We start from the raw sequence: 19,711 nt of genomic DNA, 5'->3' as shown, positions 1-19,711 counted from the left end.
GGGGTGAAATTCTTCACCTTGGACATCGGCGGTACTCCCGACCGCGTCTCGGTGGATCGACTCAAGCCGGCCCACCTCGACGTGGACCACCCACCGCCGGTGGCTCGGCCCCCGCGTCGGGGCCGCCCCCCAGTGGGCGGACCCCCGGCACCGCCCAGCACCGCTGGCATGCCGCCCCCCGGTCCGGCACCCATCCCGGGTACAGCCGGGGGGCTTCCCAGCTGGCATCCCTGCACCCCGGACGCCGCCTGTCGCCAGAGGGCGCTTCGGCCGGGTCATCCGTTTGCCCCGCAAACTGGCCCTCCAGGTGCGTGGGAATTCTGGGGGGGGGGCGCATGTGGCGGACACGAAAGCCCACTGGCGTGGTGACATCATTCCGCGCACCAAGTGGGCGGCGGCCACGCCCAAGGGGTAGGCGTGGCCTCAGGATATACACTGGGCGCGCAGCCCGGAGCGCGCCAGTGCTACAGTGACCTCTTGTCAATAAAGACACTTTTGTTTAACCGCGTTGTCCGCTTCCTCCTTGGTAGCAAGTCGCGCGCGTAGCACCGCGCTTCAATATAATATAACAAACATCATGAAACATTTACCACCACAAAATTAAAAACACCTCACAGCCATAAAACACGTAATAAAAACACCTCACAGCCATAAAACACGTAATAAAAACACCTCACAGCCATAAAACACGTAATAAAAACACCTCACAGCCATAAAACACGTAATAAAAACACCTCACCACCACAAAATTAAAAACACCTCACAGCCATAAAACACATTAAAAAAAAAAACACCTCACAGCCACGAAATTAAAAACACCTCACCACCACGTCATTTAAAAACACCTCACCACCAAGTAATTCAAAACACCTCACCACCACGTAATTCAAAACACCTCATCACCAACTAATTCAAAACACCTCACCACCACATAATTAAAAACACCTCACCACCACGTAAATCAAAACACCTCACCCCCATGTGATTTAAAAACACCTCACCACCATGTGATTTAAAAACACCTCACCACCATGTGATTTAAAAACACCTCACCACCACGTCATTTAAAAACACCTCACCACCACATAATTCAAAATACCTCACAACCACGTGATTCAAGACCACCACAACGTTACTAAAAACACTTCACAACCACGGAAACAAAAGTTTGAGGGAGTCGTTAAGTGACAACACAGACACTGCCCAGATGTGTAGATATATAGATAAATGACTGTACCTGAGTTGCCGTTTTGTCATGGTTTAAACCAATCATAATTCAAACAATTATTTTGCACAAATGTATTTGTAATATACGTGATATCACATTTTATAAACAATTGAAGTTGGAAAAAAATAATTTCCCCAAAAAAATTCAAAAAAAAAAAAATGGGAAATTTTTTCAAAGAAATACCCTTAGGGCTTAGGACATACCGACGAGAGAGATATGTGCATACCAGAAGTTGGGTACGATTTCACAAAAGTTTGAGAAAGTAGTGCAGTGACAACACAGGACAGACGCTGCACAGATATATATATATATATTTTCACAGTGCATTCAGACCCCTTCACTTTTTTCACATTTTGTTATGTTGCAGCCTTATGCTGAAATCGTTTAAATTCATTTTTTCCCTCATCAATCTGCACTCAATATCCCATAATGACAAAGAGAAAACAGGATTTTAGAAAGTTTTGCAAGTTTATTAAAAATAAAAAACTGAAATATCACATTTACATAAGTATTCAGACCCTTTGCTATGACACTGGAAATTTAGCTCAGGTGCCTCCCATTTCTCATGATCATCTTTGAGATGTTTATTCACCTTGATTGGAGTCCACCTGTGGTAAATTCAATTGATTGGACATGATTTGAAAGGCACACACCTGTCTATATAAGGTCTCACAGCTGACAATGTATATCAGAGCAAAAACAAAGCCATGAGGTCGAAGGAACTGCCTGCAGAGCTCAGAGACAGGATTGTGTCGAGGCACAGATCTGGGGAAGCCTACAAAACATTTTCTGCTGCATTGAAGGTTCCCAAGAGCACAGTGGTCTCAAAATTCTTAAATGGAAGAAGTTTGGAACAACCAGGACTCTTCCTAGAGCTGGCCGCCCGGCCTAACTGAGCAATCGGGGGAGCAGGGCCTTGGTAAGAGAGGTGATCAAGAACCCGATGGTCACTATGGCTGAGCTCCAGAGATCCTGTGTGGAGATGGGAGAAACTTACAGAAGGACAACCATCACTGCAACACTCCACCGATCTGGGCTTTATGGCAGAGTGGCCAGACGGAAGCCTCTCCTCAGTGAAAGACACATGAAAGCCCGCTTGGAGTTTGAAAAAAATCACCTAAAGGACTCTCAGACTGTGAGAAACAAGATTCTGTGGGCTTTCATCATGTGGGAGTACAATGTCCGGATGCAATGCTTTGTTTTCTATGTTCACGCTCGATGGAATCATCAGGTCGTACGTGAGCATGACTTCCTCATTTTCAATGATTGCGCTTGGTTCGTGTTTCCATGAGTTTTCTGGTACTGGGATGTTAAAATTTTTGCAGATATTCCAATGAATCACTTTGCATACTTTGTTGTGCCGTTGTGTGTAAAGTTGTTCTGATAATCGTTTTTTGCTTCCCAAGAGCAGGTGACGAGTACTTTCTGTTTCTGTCTTGCCAAATCTACACTTTTCCATCTGGCTCAGTCCCACCATATTTTTAAATCCATTGGTGTGGTGTCCTTCATCTTGGGCATTTATTATGATTTGTTCGCCGTCCCAGTTGAGCTGACCTCTTCTTAGCCATTCCAATGATCCTTCTTTGTCTATGCCCGCTCTGTCCAATTCTTTTTTGTATTTTCCTGTTCTATTGTCATTCTCGCAGTTGTTGGTCTATATTTTCTTAATATTTCTCTTTTGTCTTTTTTGCAATTGGTGAGGCTGCCTTTGTTGCCATTTCATTTTCCTGTGCGGCATCTTCCATTCACACCTGTTATTGGAAATTATTTGCAAGGTGAGTTTGGGATACTTTTTCAGGTTTGTTGTGTTCATGTTTGTTTACAAATTGCGTCTGATAGTCTGTTGATCATTTCACATACTCAGCTAGTCCTACAATCGTCGCTCTGTGTACCTGGTTGAGTTCCATCAGGCCGCTCCCTCCCTCTCGTCTTGGCAGGCACATTCTTAGGATGCACTGGTTTTAGTAAAACATTTTGTTGATGGTAAGGAGTTTTCTTGTTTTTACGTCAAACTTGTTGATTGCTGATTGGGCCCAGTTTATTATTCTGCAGCTATATTGAAACACTTGTACTGTGAGCTGGTTTATGGCTTTGATTTTGTTTCTTGGGGAGAGGTATGTTTTCAGGATCAGCTTCGTTCTACGTAGGTATTCTTTGGCAATTGTTTTGTGCATTTGATTTTGACATATTTGGTGGCCCTCTTTTTCTCTGAGGTATTTGTATGATGCTTTGTTTTCTAACTGCTGTATTGTTGTTTCAAGGTCAATTTTTATGTTGTCTGTTTTTGTTGGTTTACATTGTACAAATGTGTATTTGGTGCACTTGTCTAGTCCAAATTCCATTTGAATGTCCTCGGAAAACCGTTTTACGAGTTTTAGTTGTCCTGTCAATTTTTTGTCATTTGGCGAGAAGAGCTTTAAATCATCCATGATGATTGGATGTGTCACCTTTCCTATTTCTTTGGATGTTAGTCTATTGGTTTTTAGGGTGTGTCCGTGTCCTTGTTCATTGATGAGGTTCTTTAGTGGGTCCAGGATCAGACAAAAAAGGAGGTGGGAATGGCTGTCTCCCTGGAAGATCCCGTGTCGTATCTTCACATCTGGTATTTAAATATTTATGTAATATCAATGTGGTATTCCAGAGCTCCATTTCTTTCTCAACCAGTTTGATTATTTGGGGATTGATGTTGTATATTTGCCTGCATTTCATCATCCACGAATGTGGGACACTGACAAAAGCTTTCTTATAGTCTATCCAGGCGGTGGACAATTTTGTTCTTCACATCTTGCAATTTTCAAGTATGGCCTTGTTCAATAGTAGGTGATCAATTGTTCCATAACAACCTCTCTTACATCCCCTTTGTTCTGCCTGTAAACCTCCTTGCTGTGTGTGTGTGTGTGTGTGTGTGTGTGTGTGTGTGTGTGTGTGTGTGTGTGTGTTTTGTATGTGTGTGGTTTGTATGTAACCACTCGAAGCTGCACAAGACAATTTCTTTTGAAGATAAAGTGAAGGCTTGTGGAAGAGTTGCAGCACCAAACGGATCAGAACACAATAGATAACAAAAGGAACAGTAGGAAAAGGGGGAAATGCCAACAGCTCGGCAGAATGAGAAAATATACAGAGATGGATGGGATGAGATGAGATTCAAGACAAACAAGGGATGCAGGCAAGAATGAGTCTTGGCGAAGATGCAGGTAGTGGACAAGGTTATTACAAAAACAACCTCTGAGGAAGGAAAACTGGAAATTTTGAAGGGCTTGTGGGGTAGAGGGGATTAATGGGTGCAGAAAAGATCATGGTTTTGGATGGGATGCATATATATGATATGGTGGTGCACAGCTGTCTTGAAGACCTGGAGGGAAGAATGAGATTGAAGAGGATATGGAAGTTAGTTCCACAGGTGAAGAAGAAAAGGAGAAACGAATGAGTGGAGGTGAACAGTGATCCTAGATTTTGAGAGTTTCACTCGGGGGAGGTTGCTGGTGGACCGCATGCATACTGCACTTACCTGGGGAAGAGGGGGACAAAGTGCGGAAAGGGCAGGATGTACAAGGCCAGAAAGGAGGTGGTAGAAGACAGAGACCACCAACCTGTCTGGAATGGCAATGGTGATTGGCCCAATGGCCCATACTCAGTTTAATTGTGGGAGATTCCAATTATCTTGAAGGCCTTGGTTTCCACAGCGTCAAGCTGAGCTTTTTATGCAGTGGCATATATGCCAACTTGCCAATAAATTCTACCGACCGAAATGACTGAATGGAGAGGATTTGTAAACAATCAACAACGTTCAAAATTTAAAACGTAGCCCTGGAAGTTACATCTAGCACGTGCACTCGTACATCATTGTATTGTAATTTGTAAACAACCAAAGTTAGCATGAACATTTTTTGGGGGGTATGATCTGCCCCCCCACCCCCACCCCCCACTCCCCTTTGCACTATGGCAATGGGTGTACCAAATCCCCAATAGTATGGACAACCAAACATAAGTCCAGATCATTTATTCACCAGAGCCAAGGTTCTGATCACCAGATGTCACTTGAAGCTGTTCAAACAACAAAGTAGACTGAACGGCTGGAGCTCTTTTTTCAGTCAGAGAATGATTGACGACTGCACCAGCCTTCTTGACGTGTTATCACTGCTCTCTCTTTGCAAACTTCCAACAACACACTCGATTTTCACTGGTGGTCTATTCGATTCATCACTGTGTGACCTCTCTGACAGGTGCCCTCTTCCAATACAAAATTCAGCACCAATCCAACACAAACACCAGAAGACTCCATGGGACAACAAATATCCTTCTCTTCCGTATATCTCATGACGATGATGAGAGAGGTTGGAATCTGGGTAACAAACTTTTCCACACTGGCAAGGAAGAAGTCAACATGCTGAAGGAAATATTCTGTAAAGATGGAAAATTTGGGATACAAAGGAACCGATTTGGGAACTTTGATTTTTCAGTGAAGTTAACAACCACTGATACTTCTAAAATAGTGTCCAGCACACGTACATCCTTTCGGACCACGTCCCACAAAAATGCGTACCAGACACAAAACCGACCAGCTCCCACAAGGATTTGGAGGAGGGTGAGTGGCTGAAGAAGGTGAGTCTGATGCTGGGCCGAAGCATTCCAGAACAGATGCACAATGGTTCCAAGCTATGCGGAGAGACGACAAGTTACCATTGGTAAGATTTGCCTTCCGGGAAGAGATGCATTGGCCTCACCAGACGTATCACTGTACCAACGTCAAGACAATGGTCAGAAAAGTTGAATGTCAGAGATGGGATACGGCGCGTGTTTATCATCAGTTCTGCACAGTTCAAGTGTCATTTTTACTGCTATCTTGTGCTAATATTGACTGCATTTGTGAAGTGAAATGTACGCACTTCCCAAAAAAATAGTTGATATTGTGGGGGTTACCCCATTGAGACATAATCCACAGGCACGGGACCAGTGGGGCTATTGATGGTATGGGCGTGGCGTGCGCTCGGTTGTTGGAGCCACGCCCCCTTAAGTGTGATTTTGTGTTATAAAAGATGCGTGCGTTCCGGTATTAGTTTAGTTCTGTTGGAATGAAGGAGCTTTGATCAAGCCACGAAGTGTCTCGCCCTCTCGTTGTCTACAATATGCCGTATTTGATAACCAATAAAAAACGTTTTCCAAAATACAGCAATACGTTTTCCCACCTGACCTCCCATAATATTTTTGGCTCAGGAACCAAACACACAGATATATGGTTTAGTTGTAGGTGCAAATGAGAAATGTACTGATCACCTTGTTCTCTGCCACATTTTCCTCATCACCTGACTGCCCCTCTGTGAGCTGTTGAAAAACAAAGCGAAAAACAATTAAGAGTAAAATCACCACAAGTGAAGATTCGATTTGAAAAATTATCACAATGCCAGAGCCTTTTCCTTTTAACAGAAACTTAAACAGAAAAGGCAGCGGTTTAAACAGAAACAACAAACGGGTTTATTGAAATGGAAACGACAATTATTAAAATAACCCATGGGTACTCGAAAGCTTCACACCTGAGAGATAATAGAGTCGATCTGAGACTGCAGACTCAATCCGACACTATCTCTTCGAAGCCGAGAGGCGACAGTGCCAAGATAGTCCAGAGAAGCAACTCGAAGAGGCATTTCACAGGCTTTGTTACTGAACTGATGAACCTGTGAAAAGCACACATCAATGATTTTTCTTAAAACGACTACGTGGGGAAAGGAAGTAAAAAAGCCAGTGTGGTACTTGACAGCAAATTAAAAAATAAAAACCTCTATTTGTATTTCTAAGGGGCTGACAGGATGGGCCAGAGATACGCACACACACATTGAAGCTGTCTAGCTTGAGTTGCTACCTGAATCTCCGTCAGCAGGAAACATTGGATCTGGTGACAGATCATGGTGAAGAAGATCTTCCAAATCAATCTGGCTACCTGAATCTCTCTCAGGAAACAATGGAGCAGGTGACAGATTATGGTGAAGAAGATCTCCCAAATCAATCTCGCTACCTGAATCTCTATCAGGAAACAATGGAGCAGGTGACAGATCATGGTGAAGAAGATCTTCCACATCAATCTAGCTACCTGAATCTCTATCAGGAAACAATGGAGCAGGTGACAGATCATGGTGAAGAAGATCTTCCAAATCAATCGAGCTACCTGAATCTCTATCAGGAAACAATGGAGCAGGTGACAGATCATGGTGAAGAAGATCTTCCAAATCAATCTAGCCACCTGAATCTCTATCAGGAAACAATGGAGCAGGTGACAGATCATGGTGAAGATGATCTTCCAAATCAGATCCGCTCTTTCACTCCCTCTTTCTGTTCTCTTCACCCTCTCTTTTGCTCAAGGTCATCTGCCATCTGGTTGGAAATCAGCCAACATCACCGCTTTGCACAAAAAAGGTGCAAAAACAGATCCTAGCAACTACAGACCAATCAGCCTTCTCCCAATTATCAGCAAAGTCATGGAATCCATCATTGCTTCAGATATGAAATCTTTCCTCTTCTCCAATGGCTTGATCTCTGACCATCAATTTGGTTTCAGACCTGGTCACTCTACTCTGGACATGCTGCTTCTGCTTTCTCAACAATGGATGGAGGTCCTCAACACCAAACAGGAAATTAGAGCTGTCTCCCTTGACATATCACGTGCCTTCGATACGGTCTGGCACCCCGCTCTGCTCACCAAACTCTCCTCCTTTGGTATCCATGGAAATCTCCACGCATGGCTGGCGGACTTCCTCTCTGGTCATAGTCAACGTGTGGCCCTGAATGGGTTTCTCTCATCTCCTCTTCCTGTTCAGGCTGGAGTTCCCCAAGGCAGTGTTCTGGGCCCTGTGCTTTTTCTGGTCTTCATCAATGATCTCTCTGACTCTCTTGAAAATCCTCTCTATCTCTTTGCTGACGACTCTACTCTCTGTCGCTCCATTCCTCATCCCTCAGATCGGCAGTCTGCAGCCTCCTCACTCTCTGCAGACCTGGACAAAATCACAGACTGGGCAAACAAATGGAACACGTCTTTCAATCCTGACAAATCTCACACTCTTACGATGTCTCTCCGAAAAGACCGACTGGACAACCCTCCCATCCACTTTCTGAATAATCCTCTCCAAGAAGTTCTGTCACTCAATATTTTGGGTCTCACTATCTGCCATGATCTTTCCTGGGAAAACCACATTTCAAATCTGGCCTCCAAAGCCAGTCGCCGACTGGGCATCCTCCATCGTGCGACATCCTTCCTTGGTACACCTGAGCTCCTCACCACTTACAAGGCTTTCATCCGCAGCTCTATGGAATACTGCTCTCCCCTCTGGTCTGGTGCTCCTGCCTCACACCTAGGTCGTCTTCACACTGTTGAAACCAAAGCGTTCAGAATCATTGGAATCTCCCGCGATTAAGCTATCTCTGAGGGCCTTTCACTCACTCACCGCAGGCAGGTTGGTGGTCTTTCCGTCTTCTACCGACTCCTCTCTGGCCTTGCCCCCCCCCCCCCCCCCAGCTTTCTCTGGGCTCTGTCCCCCAAATATTCCTACAGGTCGCACAAGATCTGCCTGCAACCCTCTTATGGTTAAACTGCCAAAATCAAGACTTTCTGCTCACCTTCACTCCTTCATTCCTCTTTTCTCCCGCCTCTGGAACAAACTCCCTCACTCTCATCAATCCCACTACACCCTCCAGGTCTTTAAAACAGCTGTTCAACACCATCTCTTATCTTCCCCCATCCAAAACCTTGATCTTTTCGACCCCCACTAATTTTGGTCCCCTTGTGTTTTATACCTCTCCCCCCCCCCCCCCCCCCCTTCCCATGTCTCCTCCCCCCAAGCCCTCTCCCTCCCACACTTCTCCCTGCTCTCAAATGTTATGTTTGTGTGCTTCCCCTTCTCTCCCCATATTGTCTTCCGCTCCCTCTTCGTATATATTTTGTTTGTCTGGTTGATTTGTTTGTGAAATAAATGTTAGCTCTTTCACGAGCCTCGATTCAGTATACAAAAAAAAAAAATCTAGCTACCTGAATCTCTATCAGGAAACAATGGAGCAGGTGACAGATCATGGTGAAGAAGATCTTCCAAATCAATCTCGCAACCTCCATCTCTAGCAAGAACCAACCTTTGGAAAAGGTTTCCGTCTGCTTTTACAAGCTTTCGCGGTGTTGATTTGGATGAAATATGCACCTGCAACATGTGTTCAAGAGTAAGGACCTCTACATTTGTGAGCTTCTCATGAAAAGCTGCTTCGCTGGTACATGGCCGTTTCTCAACAAAAGTAAGCAATCTGTCCCGACCTCAACACTGCATTCAAAAGTGACTTGGTGATGTCTTCAGTTGCTACATCATTCGTTGTTCGACATACAATTTGATGCTCATCGAGTCCAAAGACCTTGACGTGCTCTGGCTGCTCGATCATGTTTTTCAGATCCCCTTCATCTCACACAACTGTGGCATTGGAGATGTTTTTGTGTCTGTGTGCGTGTGCGCGCCATACTCCTGATCTTCAACATGTATGTTGAACATGATGCGTGTTTCTTCTGTCAGTCTCCTGCGTTCATTGAATGTTAGGCACCATCTATCTCTGGCAATGTCTGCTCTGGCTGTACCAATCAGACAACCAGGAACTTTACAAACCCTGTTTACATGTTCTAAGGCTTGATCTGTTGAGATGTTGTTAAAATGTCCGCTTGTTCGTTTGACAAAAAGGTCCCGAAGGAGAATGCTCCATGTACTTCAGGATGCGCATCTGGTAGCAGCTCCATGTCAGCTAAGTACACAGGTCTCCATCGTTTGTAGTTGTTCCGTTTGTAGACTGAGAACCATGGCAACATCTATCTATAATTCCAGTAATCTCTGTGTGTGTGTGTGTGTGTGTGTGTCTGTGTGTCTGTGTGTGTGTTTGTTTGTTTGTCTGTGACCGCTGTTTCTCGACAACCACGGGTCCGATATACTTGAAACTTGCCAGGTATATTGCTGGGGACCCGAGGATGTGCCTTTTCAAGGTTTCATATTAATCGGACAAGTAGTTACCGAGCTATGTCCAAAAAACGATTCAACCAATCAGAGAGCAGCGAGTTATCACGTGTGCCGAACGTGGCGAACAGACTCTGCCTCGGACGGCACATTTGAGAGCGTATTCATTTATTTCACGTTGGCAAACTATGTTGCCGCTATGTTGGCGTTAAACTATGTTTTAAAACTAATTAAAACTAATTTGCGATTCTTTCGCTTTCCTGCGCGTTTGTGCACGCTATGGCGATTTCTTTACCAAACTCCGCAAGCCGTTCGCTTTGGACCAAACCATTTCATGTAAATAGAGGGGGGGGATTGTCACCGTACTCGCAAGCCGTTCGCTTTGGACCAAACCATTTCATGTAAATAGAGGGGGGGGGGGGATTGTCACCGTACTCGCAAGCCGTTCGCTTTGGACCAAACCATTTCATGTAAATAGAGGGGGGGGATTGTCACCGTACTCGCAAGCCGTTCGCTTTGGCTTTGTGAATGGACCAAACCATTTCATGTAAATAGAGGGGGGGGATATAATTTTAGATATATATATAGTACGGGCATGCCCTAGTATCTAAAAATGCTACCAAATGAAGATCCCAGTTTCCTTCTCTCTCAGTTCTGACAAATTGTAGCAACATTGATACCTGTTGATGCCATGTTCATGTGCTGTTGATGCCATGTTCATGTGCTGTTGATACCATGTCCATGTGCTGTTGATGCCATGTCCATGTGCTGTTGATGCCATGTCCATGTGCTGTTGATACCATGTCCATGTGCTGTTGATACCATGTCCATGTGCTGTTGATACCATGTCCATGTGCTGTTGATGCCATGTTCATGTGTTGTTGATGCCATGTCCATGTGCTGTTGATGCCATGTCCATGTGCTGTTGATACCATGTCCATGTGCTGTTGATGCCATGTTCATGTGCTGTTGATACCATGTCCATGTGCTGTTGATGCCATGTCCATGTGCTGTTGATACTATGTCCATGTGCTGTTGATACCATGTTCATGTGCTGTTGATGCCATGTCCATGTGCTGTTGATACCATGTCCATGTGCTGTTGATACCATGTCCATGTGCTGTTGATGCCATGTTCATGTGCTGTTGATGCCATGTCCATGTGCTGTTGACGCCATGTCCATGTGCTGTTGACGCCATGTTCATGTGCTGTTGATGCCATGTCCATGTGCTGTTGACGCCATGTCCATGTGCTGTTGATACCATGTTCATGTGCTGTTGATGGCATGTTCATGTGCTGTTGATAACATGTTCATGTGCTGTTGATAACATGTTCATGTGCTGTTGATAACATGTCCATGTGCTGTTGATGCCATGTTCATGTGCTGTTGATACCATGTCCATGTGCTGTCTCCAGTACGTAGACATTGGTGGAAGCTGAGAATCAAACTCCTTCATCAGACCGAGTCAATATAAAGAATTGATTGTTTCTATGGTCATGTGATTTTGGAAGTCATCTCCCGTATCCAAACATTGGAGAAGTTGGTTGAATGATCGGTGTCGTTCTTCTCTAGAATCTCCTCTCCTCCTCCTCTTCCTCTTCTGCTTTGTTGATCTCTTCTGATATAGGCTTTTACTGAGCAATAGCGTGTTGCTGAACTTTTGGTCACATGATTCGAACGAACGCCTCATAAGTGAGCTTGTGTGCTCGAATTGATCGGTTGTATGACTTAGCTCTAATTATGTCATCTGCAGTTGTTTCACCAAAGCCATCATTCTCTATCCAAACATCAGCCAGACCAGAGTCTTTCAGGTGTTGTCCAATCACTCTCATGAAGTTGTGGCCGACGTCACAATCCCGAAGCTTGATGAAAAGGTTCTTGAGCAGTTCCGGATTTCCCCCATTGCAGTTCTTTCACTGTGCAGTACAACTGCTGGTCTAGAGTTAGTACTGCATCTTGCCCAGGGCATACTTTATCCGAAACATCGATACACCTTTGAATGACTGTCCTGAATTCACTGAATTTGGTCATTGCACCAGAAAGAAGCGTGTGAACAAGCAAATATAAGACCTGGTTTAAACTGAATACAGGTTTGTTTATACATGACGTAATGGTATGTAAGTAGCATGGTTTCCATGGCAACTAATTTCTAGATTTGCTTAGATATAATCAAGCTAGCCAGAGGTCGATTCCATAACACCTTTCAAATATGTGGGCAGCCTCCCAGTGGCATACAGCCCCCATCGTATACAGTATTCATGCAAGCAAAGTCATACATGTAAATGTAATACATGTAGATATACATGCAAATGTAATACATGTAAATATACAAGCAAAGTAATACATGTAAATATACATGCAAATGTATGTACATAAGGCATTAGTGTGTCTATACAGTATTCATGCAAGCAAAGTAATACATGTAAACATACATGCAAATGTATGTACTGTACATAAAAGCATGAGTGTGTATATACAGCATTCATGCAAGCAAAGTCATACATGTAAATATACATGCAAATGTATGTACATAAGGCATTGGTGTGTATATACAGTATTCATGCAAGCAAAGTCATACATGTAAATGTAATACATGTAGATATACATGCAAATGTAATACATGTAAATATACAAGCAAAGTAATACATGTAAATATACATGCAAATGTATGTACTGTACATAAAGCATACACACCACAACAACAACATGCATTTTAAGGCCATTTTCCCTGCTAGAGCGGTGCTGTACATAAAGCATGAGTGTGTATATACAGCATTCATGCAAGCAACGTCAAACATGTAGATACACATGCAAATGTATGTACTGTACATAAAGCATGAGTGTGTATATACAGCACTCAGGCAAGCAAAGTCATACATGTGAACGTACATGTAAATGTATGTACAGAAGGCATTAGTGTGTATATACAGTATTCATGCAAGCAAAGTCATACATGTAAATATACATGCAAATGTATGTACATAAGGCATTAGTGTGTACATATTGCGATTCTGACCTGATGAATGTGCTCTAGTCAGTTCCATGGTAATAATCAATACTTGGTTGGTGATTATTTTTAATCAGTGGACCATGAGGTTCATTATTAAATTGAAATGGAATCCATGTCACAACATTTGACCAAGATATGAAACTTTTCAAGTTTAATTCAAATATTGATGAATTTTGGTCCATTTTTTCCACTTAGATATTATGATTATGTCGTGTCTCCTCGGGCAATGATGGCATTGCCTTTCTATGGCTGGTACACACAGGTAAGTGTGTGGTATACACGGGGTGGGGGGGTGGGGGGGGCACTCTTCTCCATCCCCCTGCTGGCCGTTGGGGAATTCACCCTCTTCCGCCGCCCGTCCTGTTGGAGTCGACATTTAAACCTCATCCACCAGATGTGCAGAGCCATCTGCCATTTAAACCGCATGGCTGCGGACCGTTACCCTGGTAAGGGAGGCTGACATGTACTACACCTTGCCCACAGGTGACTCGGGGTTATCATCTCCCTGAGGGGCATCCATCTCCCTGAGGTATCAGAGGACACCATCATAACCAAATATTATGACCTTTGACCTCAAACAACAAACAACAACCTTCACCATTTTTTTTTATTATTATTGAATTCAGATGATCGATGGTATCAGAGAAAGTAGGAAATAACATTTAAATGTGCCATTTAGTCCTTCAAATAAGTGTTTTAAATATTTAATTGAAGTTGGAAGATTTTTTGAGGTAGTTGCCAGGGCAACCAGATATCTCCCCGATAAGACATTTTCCAAACTACCAACATGCATTTTCATTACCTGAGGGTGTGTACTTCCCAAAAATACTTGTTGGTAGCTTATGATATGCGATACTCCCGAAACCAAATTTTCAGATTTTGCAAACAGACTAGTATTAACTATGGTTCATTTAAACACATGTAATCCTCCCTCCCCCTCCCCCCCCCCCCCCCCCCCACCTCTATGGTAACTGGGGCCACACATACCACGTGTCACCTGAGCCCCGACCTCAATTCACCTCTCCATATGAGGCGTACAAAATAACTTGCGTAGGGAACGGATTCCCTTCCAAACGAAATCTCAGACTCCTTACTATGTACTTCATGTACACGTCCATGTACTTCATTTGTTGGTGAGCTTACCTGGACGTTGCAAATGAGATTCATTTAAAGTGTCATGTCCCATGGATCCCTTTTCCACTAACAAGATCTGCCTGCAACCCTCTTATGGTTAAACTGCCAAAATCAAGACTCTCTGCTCACCCTCACTCCTTCATTCCTCTTTTCTCCCGCCTCTGGAACAAACTCCCTCACTCTCTTCAATCCCACTCCACCCTCCAGGTCTTTAAAACGGCTGTTCACCACCATCTCTTATCTTCCCCCATCCAAAACCTTGATCTTTTCTACCCCCGCTAATTTCACCCCAAATCCACTTTTTCACTTTTTTTTGAAATACCGACTTCCTTCCTGGAAATTCTAGCAGTGTCCATTTTGGCACGGCTTTATTGATAAATCCACAGGGGAGGTTAAATTAGTAATCCTCTCTAAAAAGAGACCGGTGGAATTAACAATTCTAACCACCTCCACATACGCCCCCCAACACACACACACACATGACACGTGTGCAAGGGAAAGTTGGCAAGTGGTCATAATAAACAAACGAGCTTTAAAATATTGATTTTATTTGCATTTATAACACACTAGTCCCTGTGCCTGTCACACTTTCTTCATCCCCACTGCTCCTCCCGGTGAAACCGAGTTGAAAACATGATGGTTTTGTTTAATGTGGTCTTGGTGCAGCACAGGCGTGATGGGCCAAATGGCCTCCTCTTGCATCAAAGTTCCTTGTTTAGATTTATTGGTCTCGTATCCCAGTCTCGTATGTGCAGTATTTCTCGTATGTGCGTATGTGCAGTATGTGCAGTATTTTTCGTATGTGCGTATGTGCAGTATTTCTCGTATGTGCGTATGTGCAGTATGTGCAGTATTTCTCGTATGTGTGTATGTGCAGTATTTCTCGTATGTGTGTGTGTGTGTGTATGTGCAGTATTTCTCGTATGTGCGTATGTGCAGTATTTCTCGTATGTGCGTATGTGCAGTATGTGCAGTATTTCTCGTATGTGTGTATGTGCAGTATTTCTCGTATGTGTGTGTGTGTGTGTATGTGCAGTATTTCTCGTATGTGCGTATGTGCAGTATTTCTCGTATGTGCGTATGTGCAGTATGTGCAGTATTTCTCGTATGTGCGTATGTGTAGTATTTCTCGTATGTGCGTATATGCAGTATTTCTCGTATGTGCGTATGTGCAGTATTTCTCGTATGTGCGTATGTGCAGTATTTCTCGTATGTGCGTATGTGCAGTATTTCTTGTATGTGCGTATGTGCAGTATTTCTCATATGTGCGTATGTGCAGTATGTGCAGTATGTGCAGTATTTCTCGTATGTGCGTATGTGTAGTATTTCTCGTATGTGCGTATGTGCAGTATTTCTCGTATGTGCGTATGTGCAGTATTTCTCGTATGTGCGTATGTGCAGTATTTCTCGTATGTGCGTATGTGCAGTATTTCTCGTATGTGCGTATGTGAAGTATTTCTCGTATGTGCGTATGTGCAGTATTTCTCGTATGTGCGTGTGTGCAGTATTTCTCGTATGTGCGTGTGTGCAGTATTTCTCGTATGTGCGTATGTGCAGTATGTGCAGTATTTCTCGTATGTGTGTATGTGCAGTATGTGCAGTTTAGTATTTCCCATTAAATTCATTGGAGTGAACAGCGATGGGAAAATCCACAATGGACGCCATTTCCGTATTTACAGACATAGACGTTTCCCTGCCTGGCGGACATCTGATCACGGTAACGCGCTTGCGGGCTTTTCTACAAGTCATGTACAGCCATCCCTTCATCTTTTCTACAGTCATACAAGTCATGTACAGCCATCCCTTCATCTTTTCTACAGTCATACAAGTCATGTACAGCCATCCCTTCATCTTTTCTACAGTCATACAAGTCATGTACAGCCATCCCTTCATCTTTTCTACAGTCATACAAGTCATGCAGACGTTTTAAACATTTCCATTCGAACTGAACTATCCTGATGAGTAATCCCACATGCAAATTGCAGAAAGAAAAAGAGTTGGCTTTACCAGCAATCGTCCCAGCAACGAGAGCAGCAGTTCGGAGGCCGGCCATTCTGGGCGGTTAACAGTGGAGAGCAGGTCGTGCACAAAGTTTTCAAATAGAGGACGGTAGTCCTCCTCTCCTTGCCTACTCCCGCATCTACGCTCACCCACAAGCACATGTACAAGTCTCGGTATAAAAGAGCAGAGTGCATGTGTGTCCGGTTCTCAAATTTCAGAAGACAAGCCAAAGTTCAAAACCACACAAACCAAATAAAAGATTCTCTAATAGATGGCGAAAGACAAGGTGACGTGTGTGCTTCGTGTACAGCCAGTGATTTTTGCAATCATGGAAAGCAGATGGGATTCACAGATTGGTGACTTGAAATGGAAAATTGAATCTGACACGGGAAAAAAATGGAATTTGGTAAATTACAGAAAGAAGTCTCAATTATGTTGAATTACAAATAAAATATTCACTATATTATCTGATTCAGTGTGAGCAATTCTCCACAGACTTAATACCAACAGCAGAATGATCAAAACTAGTAAATAAAACAAGCAAACGCTGCAATTCAATGCACGAGGAAGGGTCTGCACGGTCTGCACGGTCCGCACCATCCGCACCCGGAACACGTGCGCGGCCAAAGCTCCACATACGTCGGTCAGAGCTGCTCCTGACTGTCGCTGTAAATCTCTATCGTGATTGCTGCCACTATGTACCGAATAAAACCCCATCTAACAATCCACGGACAGCCCGGTCAAAGTGAAATTGCATTCCAATGATGAAAATACAAAAACAAAATGGAGGTCTTCACAAGCACATGCAACTTTGGAGAACGGTGTTTTCCCGATGAGAATTCGAGCTGTTTTTAGAGTGAAAATGAGATTGTTACGATAATTATCAGAAACATCAAGAACCAATCCTCCTGGCATGTCGATGTGAATGTACCTACCGCCACGTCCATGTACTTCATTTGTAGGTGAGCTTACCTGGACGTTGCAATTGACATTCATTTAAAGTGTCATGTCCCGTGGATCCCTTTTCCACTTTTTCCCCACTTAGTGCTTATAATTTTATTTTAATTTCATTATTCCCTGCATTTCTGTGTCGGCCTGATGGCAAAATGACAAAATACATTCCAAAGAAAGCCGTGAAGGATTTTAGCTGCGGAGAACAAGGGAAAAAAAATTCCAATGCAAATGCACAAATCGAGGCTTTCTTTTTTTTCACTGATAACACGAAATGGAAAAATCACTGGCTCTACTCATGGACATGCGAGTGATGAAAAAAGAGTGATAATTGAAAGTTCAGAGAAGTTAGACAGATAATGAAAGACAGAAACAAAAACATAACGTGATTACTTTTTAAGGAAGACAGAAAGAAAGTTCTGTGCCGTCCGCATGGCCATCTCGTACGAGTTGGTAATAAACACACCGGCATCGATCTGTTAAACAAAGGAATATGAGAGCGTTGAATTGAGCAGAACTGACACTCATCCAAGAACAATGAAAAAATAAAAGCATTATTTCCTTACTGAAACTGAAGACCGACATGAACACCACGAGGATTAAATGAAACATTGTCTTTCATGCTTCACCCTTGTCTTCAATGTTCCAAACCAGAAACGTTTGATCATGTAGTTAGAAATGCTTACAGCTGAGCAATAAATTACAAGTTAAATTTTACACATGCTTACCTTATCCCCATCTAGTGGAACACAAATATAAAAAAAACAAGAAAATACACAACTAACCAAATACACGGTAATGCCCATTATGGAGTGGAAACACTGAAATGGCGACCTTCCGTGACGTAAGAGAGCCGGAGTTGAAACAAAGCGTCCCACCTTGGCATCACTGTTCCCATCAGACAAAGGCAGACGGACCACGCACTGGATCAGCTGCAGCACCAGCGCGCTCACCATTTGGATATGAACGGGGCAGCCATCGCTGTCCAATCCAGACAATCTGTGGCAAAACACAACGGCACAAAAGGCTGTATGATTGGAGATGGAAGCTACTTTGGGTGGAGCAGGTGCATCACATTGTGTGGAAAAATGGTCCTCGCCCATTTACACAACAGGCACAGTGTTTCGTACCAAACCAAACGCTTTTGGTTGTTTTTGATTAAAAGTTAACAACACATCCAAACATGACCGGATTCGTCAGGTGCTGGGACAGCATGATCGACCAGCATTGTAATTGAGATTCAAAGAGACGTTCTCTCAAGTATTCAACCTACGTGCTTTCAATCTTAAACATCACAAAGAAAATTACAATGGCACTCAGTGGAGCGTATTGTATCCCACCGATAGGCCGGATTTGGATGCAGACCTGAACCAAATTCTAATTGGCTGATTATTCTCATCTAATCAACTCATTCACCTAGTTTTGACATACTGTAATCCGTCCACAACTTTTGAAATATCGTGCTATATTTCTTTTTTGGATCCATTTCTCCATGGTGAAAAATGACTTAAGAAATTTAACGAGAACCGCACTCTTCGACGTCAAAACGTCGACTGATATGCCTCCGCCCACATGATTAAATCATTATAATACTTGTGCCAAGTTTGATTTAAATCCATTCAGCTGTTCCCAAGTTATCGCCTTTTTACCTGACATGACTTCTGACCTTTGACCTCTTGACCGCAAAATTTAATCAGTTCATGTTTACATTATTATACATACCTGTACCAAGTTTGAATGACATCACTCCAGACGTTCTCAAGATAAAGACCTATTACAGACTTTGACCTTTGACCTCTTGACCCCAAAATCTAAACCGTTCATCTTTACATCATTCAACATAATTGTTACAAATTTGGTCAGAATCCCATCAATGGTTCACAAGTTATCGTGGTAACAGTATTTTTACCAAACATGATATTTAACCTTGTGATCCCAAAATCTAATCAGTTCATATTTACCTCATTATGCATACCTGCATTAAGTTTGACTAAGATCCTTTCAGCCCTGCTCAAGTTATCGCGGAAACGAAAACCTATCACGGACGGACGGAGGGGAGGGATGGACGGACAGCCGGACGGACAACCTGAAAACATAACGCCTCCGGCGACTTTATCGACGGAGACATAAAAATTCTCGAATCCGAAATCGGATCTTAACCAAAATTAAATAAATTCGTCCTTGTCACTCTCCCAATCTGTCCACAAATGTTTGAGATATCGTGATACATATCAGTTCACTCCGACACCCTTCCTGCACACAGCACAGGGCCACTTCCCAGTTCTTTCCACTTCACCACATGCTTTACCACTTGCCATCACCTTCGTTTTTCCGATATTCACCTTCAGACCTTTTGCTGAAATACATTCCTTCCACTTGTTCATCTTCTCCTTCAGTCCATCCATACTCTCCCCGATCAA

The 19,711-nt window shown here is 43.3% G+C and overlaps 1 protein-coding gene across 1 annotated transcript in view; it reads right to left on the bottom strand.

Moving 5' to 3' along the window:
- The window catches only part of LOC137421314 (nipped-B-like protein A), a 622,227-nt gene that overhangs the window by 345,214 nt on the left and 257,302 nt on the right, over positions 1-19,711 (bottom strand). Inside the window, exons 18-22 of the mRNA XM_078772631.1 lie at positions 18,170-18,290; positions 17,685-17,767; positions 16,347-16,479; positions 6,760-6,900; positions 6,503-6,550 (exon numbers count right to left, since the gene is read on the bottom strand). Coding sequence (XP_078628757.1) covers positions 6,503-6,550; positions 6,760-6,900; positions 16,347-16,479; positions 17,685-17,767; positions 18,170-18,290 — 526 coding nt within the window. The remainder of the gene's footprint in view (positions 1-6,502; positions 6,551-6,759; positions 6,901-16,346; positions 16,480-17,684; positions 17,768-18,169; positions 18,291-19,711) is intronic.

The sequence above is a fragment of the Myxine glutinosa genome, chromosome 2 (assembly GCF_964187855.1).
Source record: "Myxine glutinosa chromosome 2, kmMyxGlut1.1, whole genome shotgun sequence".
Classification (NCBI taxonomy): domain Eukaryota; kingdom Metazoa; phylum Chordata; class Myxini; order Myxiniformes; family Myxinidae; genus Myxine; species Myxine glutinosa.
Note: the sequence above shows the minus strand (reverse complement) of the source record. Positions and strands in the feature narration are given on the sequence as shown.